Here is a 5,382-nt window from a genome sequence, read left to right as displayed (position 1 = left end):
TCAGAAGTCCCTCGAGCCTTCTGGCCTCAGTTTCCCCACCTGGGCAGGGCGTTGTGGGCAGACAGTAGGTGAGGCTGAGAGAGGCCGGCAGTCCTGCTCCTGCCTTTTCCTTAGGTGGCTGTCTTACCTCAGGCTGGGACTTTGGCTCTGGGCTCAGGAATGTGCTCTGGCCCTGGGGGAGGGGTCTTCCCCAGACACACAGGTGTGACAGCTGCATTTCAAAATAGCAGCCCAGCCAGGTGGGGCCCAGCCCCAGGCTGCCCAGGGCCAGGCTCTTAAGGAGTTCTGGGAGCGGACGCCAGCCTGCCTGGGGTCAAGGTCCAAGGGCGGCCTGCTGGCAGATGGCTGTGGTAGGTGGCCAGTGTGGCCTGGGGGTGAGGATGGGGGTGGGCTCCCTTTGCTCTCGGGAATGTTCCTTGTCCCGGAGGCCGGGGCACTTAGTTGCTTGTCCTCTGGGGCAGGATGGGTGGGGTGATGGAGCCCCCATCCCTGCTCCCCAACCCTGACCCTAGGCAACTGCCCCATGGTGGGCGGGCAGGGCTGCTGGGGGAGTGGGGTGGGGAGGCGCTGGGGGCTGGCTCTGGACGGGCAGGGGTGGCCAGCCTGGGCTGCTGGTCCCCTGCCTCCAGCCCCACCCACACCCTGCCAGTGTGGGCCAGCACTGCCTACCCCACCTGAGCCAGGATGAGTTGGTGGGGGTGGGCTGAGGCTGGCAAGGGGCTGCTGCCCTGTGGCTTGTGCCCTCCCCCACCTTGAGGCTCTGCAGTTTGGGAGGAAAAGGCCCCCACTACAAAACAAATCCTGGCTCTCCTGGGACAGCAGGTGTCCCTGGGGGGGGCCGGGGTTAGGAGTGGGGTCTGTCTTTGCCCTGAGGCTCGAAGAGATGGCTGGAGGGGGTCAAGCCCCCTACCCCACAGCAGGATAGGTGGGTGCTCCACCCGTCCCTGCCCCTTCCCATCTTGGGAGCCCTGGAGCTCACAGCCTGTCGCCTGCGCCCAGGAGTTTGAGAATGCCGAGGGGGAAGAGTACGCGGCCAACTTCTCGGTGCAGGGCTCCCCGGCGGTGGTGGCTCCGAACGGGCCCGACGTGTACGTCCTGCCGCTCACTGAGGTCTCCCTCCCCATGGCTAAGCAGCCGGGGCGCTCAGGTGAGTGAGCCCCCCGTAGGCCCGGGTGGTGGGTGGAGGGTGTGGCTCGGGGTCAGCAGGCCTGGCCTCTGGACTCAGCAGCTAGCGCTCCTAGGGAGGGGGTGGCAAGGGGCTGGTGTGTGTCTCCTGCTGGGACCTGGGCACTTTGAGCAGGCTCCAGGACAGCCCTGCCCCCATCACCTCTCCCACCCCAGGGCTGCTGTGCAAAGGGGTGGAGACAGGCACCAAGGGCAAGGGGTGTTCCCTCTGGTGCTGGGATGGGCCACTGTGTGCTGGGAGGAGGGCTCCTCTGCTGTTGACTTCTCAGCGCTGGCTGGCCACACAGGGACATGGGCTCCAGTGTGCCGTGGGCACCGCCCACCCACTCGGGGAGGAGGTTCTCTGGGGCTCCCTCTGTGGGCTGGGCTGTGAATGAGCCTTTCACTCAGGCCCTGGGGGTTGGGGGCAGAAGGGGGCCCAGGGCCAACCCAGCACATGCAGGTGCAGGCAGGGGCAACTTCCTGGGCTTCCTCGCCGCGTTTCCCATTTGCCCCGAGCCGGGGTCCCCCCACCAGGCTGACCACCTACATTCGAACATGCGGGGCCCGAGCTCAAGAGGTTGCAGGTCAATGACCCATCTGGGCTTGGAACCCACGTCCACGTGATGCTGGTGCTGTGGGAACCCCGAGTTCTCTTTGGATCCCTGTCCCCCATGGTAGTCTGACCTCAGGCTCCCTCCCCGGAGCCCCTAGGCAAGGCCTGTGCCCACCCCAGCTCCTCCAGGAACAGAGGGAGGGGTGTCAGGCCCTGTCGGGGCTCTGTGGGCCCCTGGGCTGGTTACTGCCTGGACGAGCCGGCCCGCCACACCTGCTGTGCGCCGGGCTCTGCCAGCCTAACCACGATGCTGCCCACCCTGGCCCCAGCCTTTGTCATGGGCTGGAGCTCCCGAGGCACTGGGCTCAGCCCCCAGAGCAGACCTAGGGGGAGACTGGCTGCCAGCCCCCCGGCCTAGGACTCCATGAGTGTCACCCCCCCGCCCCCACACACACACACACCAGCATCTCCTGAAGGAGACGTCACCAGTTAGGCAAGAATCAGGGCCTGGGGCTCAAAGCATGCCCACATTTGTTGCCTGGCCCAAAGGAACACCCTATAAGGCCTGCAGGTGGGCTCTCTGCTGCAGGAGGTCCCCTGACCCTCCCGGGTGATCGTGAGGGTCTCTGAGCCCCTGACACTGCTGGACACTGGGAGCTGGTGGGGAGCCAGGGGCCACCACAGGGCCCACTGCCCCCCAGACCCAGACCTGTTACTCCCTGGGCAATGTGTGCCTGGGACCCCACAGAACCTTTGAGACCCAGCTTCCCCCACCCTCTGGGGACTGTCCCTGCAGAGGACAGGGGGCAGGGACCCACGAGAGGACAGCGATTGCTTGTTTCTCTATTTGTTAGCTCTAGTCTCAGCTTTCTGCGGGTACCCTGCTTCTGGAGAGGAAAGGGAGAGATTTCCGGTGATGCTAGGAGGGCAGCCCACCTGGAGGTCAAGGGTCAAAAGCCTGGACAGCAGGTCCCAGCCCGTGAGACTGCGGAGAAGGACAGCACAGTCAGCCAGGCCCCGTCTCTGGGCTCCCCTGTGGGCGCTGCCCCTCGGGTGGACCCCAGCCCCCCAGCCCCAGCTCGCCGTGCCTCCTACAGCTGAGAGGGGAACTTTCCAGTTGGCTGGCAGGTGGCATGTTCCCGCCTCCTTCGCTGGCCCAGTGTCCACTATCAGGACGCTGGAGAGCCTGCTCAGGGAGACCCCAGGCCGGAGAGTTGGGGGCATCAGTCTGGGGCTCAGGGAGAGGAGCCCTGGGACACAGCCTAACAGGACCCGCGCCCTAAACTGTGCTCAGCATCAAGGTCAAGGTTCCCTGAAGTCTTGGGTCCCTGGGAGCAGCCCCTCAGCCCTGGGCTCTCCTGGTAGCCAGGCTCAGGCCCTCTCCCCTGGGCCCTCCAGGCACTTGGCGTGGGAGCAGAATTTAGGGAATCCCTCGGGGCACAGGCAGGGCGTGAGTGGGCTCAGCGGTCCTGGCCGTTCCTCCGGGGCCCTCGCTGACCCTTTCTCCCTGCTGACCTCACCCAGCCCAGCCTGCAGGAGAATGGGCCCAGTGTGTTCCGTACAGGGCTGTGCCAAGCAGACCCCAACAAAGGGGCCTTTGGCGTGCCTGGCGCTGGAATGCCAGCCTGTGAGGGGCGAGGGGCGAGGGGCGGGCCTCCCCAGTGCCCTCCTCCCCATGGCCTTGGCCCCACCTCCCTGCCTGCCAGGCATTGCCTGTGGACCAGTCCCGGCTCCAGGCCCTGCCGTCTCCTGCCTGGCTTGACCCTGTAGCTGGGGCACAGCCTTCCCAGACCCGCCGGAAAGATGCCCGAATGCAGCCTGCAGGTCCACGGCTTTCCAGGGCAGCAGATGCCCTGCTCCTGATGGCAGCCTCTAGGTGTGGCCCCAGCTCTCAGGGGCTCAGGGCGGCTCCCCAGAACAGGCCATGCAGGCAGCCCCTCGAGGGACCAGGTGAGGGAAGATGGGGGCAGTGATGGAGGCTGAGGTGGGGTCTCTGAGCCCCCTGCCCTGTTACAGTGCAGCTGCTCAAGTCCACAGACCTGGGCCGGCACAGCCTCCTGTACCTGGAGGAGATTGGCCACGGCTGGTTCGGGAAGGTGAGTTGCGACCTGGGTGTCAGGGTGGGCTGGCACCGTGGGCCCCTCTGCAGGCCTCACCCTGCTGGGCCCCTCCCTGGCGAGCTCAGGGTCCACAGGGTCCACAGCCCCTTCTCTTCAGGTCCTTGTGTCAGACACTGGGAGGTGTCTCTCATTGGGCTGGGGGCACAGGAGGTGGGGAGCAGCATCTTGGTCCTCGCTCCCCCTACACCCCGGCTGGGCAGGGCAACCGGGTCCCTCTTCCTCCCTGCAGACCCCCAGAGCTAGAGCTGAGAACAGCTGGGGGCGTTGGGGGACACAAACCCATAAGACTCAATGTTCCAGCCAGCCGGGTTCACCTGGGAGGGATCCAGAACCCATTTTGCAGATGAGTAAAGCAAGGCACAGAAAGAAGTGCCTTGTCCCCAGTTGCAGGGGAGAGAGGAAGAGCAGGGGCTGGAGCGGAGCCTGGGGAGAGTGGAGGCTGAGGTGCTGCCCGCCCCACAGGTGTTCCTGGGGGAGGTGAACTCGGGCATCAGCAGCTCCCAGGTGGTGGTGAAGGAGCTGAAGGCCAGCGCCAGTGTGCAGGAGCAGATGCAGTTCCTGGAGGAGGCACAGCCCTACAGGTGGGTGGCACCTGGGGACAGGCGAGGCTGGAGGAGGCAGCAACAGGCCGGGGAGGGGGTGCCCTGTAAACAAAGGCCAGCTCTGTGCTGCCCCCACTGCTCCCCCACCCCTGCAGAGCCAGCCCGGCTCCCTGCTCGCCCGCCCCCTCCTGTCCTGAGTGTGTGTCAGGGGGCAGCCTGTTGGCTCCCGCAGGGCCCTGCAGCACAGCAACCTGCTCCAGTGCCTGGCCCAGTGCGCCGAGGTGACGCCCTACCTGCTGGTGATGGAGTTCTGCCCAATGGTGAGTTGTCCCTCCCTGGCCCTCCAGACCCTCTGCCCCTAGTGTCTGTCCACGATGGGCGAGTGGGCCCAGCCTCCTCAAAGAGGGGCCTCACCCCGACCCTGTGGGCCGCACAGTCCCCCCTAAAGTGGGGCCTGGGGCCCTGCCCCACCACCTCCCAGAGGTGGCCTGTGGGGAGGAGCTGACCCCATGCCACTAGGGAGGGTGGCTGTTTGGGCTGGGACCCCACTGCACCCTGGGGAGGCCCCAGCTGCTTCTCCATCACCTGCACTGCTGAGGGAGGTCAGTTTTCCTGGGAGGCACCTGGGCCAGCGCAGGAGGCTCGCACCCACTCACCTCTGCTTCTGTGGCATTTTAATCTTGAGGCCTGTGACTGTGCTTGCAAACTGCGCCCTCAGGGCCCCTTCCCACATGCATGGCTCCGGCACTACAGAGGTGCCCTCGGCAGACATGGGTCCCTGCAGTATGCAGGACCCCACTGTCTGGTTTCTGGACTCCTGGCCGTAGCCATGATCTCCTGGGGCTTCCCCAGGATGGCTGGGCCCTTCCTGGAGCTGGGTGGTGTCAGCAGGTCAGAGAGTTGCCAGCTGACCCTCTGGTCACCTGCCCTGGGTTCCATCCTGGCTCAGCGTCACGGCCTGTGTGGCCTGTCTGCTGCTCACCAGCTGTTAGGTTGTGGG

General features: G+C 65.8%; 1 protein-coding gene across 5 annotated transcripts in view; it reads left to right on the top strand.

Annotated features, from left to right (window-relative positions):
• Positions 1-5,382, top strand: part of AATK (apoptosis associated tyrosine kinase) — a 40,116-nt gene that overhangs the window by 25,579 nt on the left and 9,155 nt on the right. For 3 of the 5 annotated variants that reach the window (XM_044746158.2, XM_044746157.2, XM_070483792.1), the window contains 4 exons: positions 1,000-1,147; positions 3,737-3,816; positions 4,303-4,421; positions 4,615-4,702. In XM_044746158.2, the coding sequence (XP_044602093.2) occupies positions 1,000-1,147; positions 3,737-3,816; positions 4,303-4,421; positions 4,615-4,702 (435 nt within the window). Of the gene's footprint in view, positions 1-202; positions 351-999; positions 1,148-2,197; positions 3,597-3,736; positions 3,817-4,302; positions 4,422-4,614; positions 4,703-5,382 lie in introns of those variants that run through there. The other 2 variants (XM_070483793.1, XM_044746159.2) reach the window with 2 other exon arrangements.

This window comes from Equus asinus, chromosome 13 (genome assembly GCF_041296235.1).
Source record: "Equus asinus isolate D_3611 breed Donkey chromosome 13, EquAss-T2T_v2, whole genome shotgun sequence".
NCBI lineage: Eukaryota > Metazoa > Chordata > Mammalia > Perissodactyla > Equidae > Equus > Equus asinus.
This window is presented reverse-complemented; position numbering and strand designations above follow the sequence as displayed.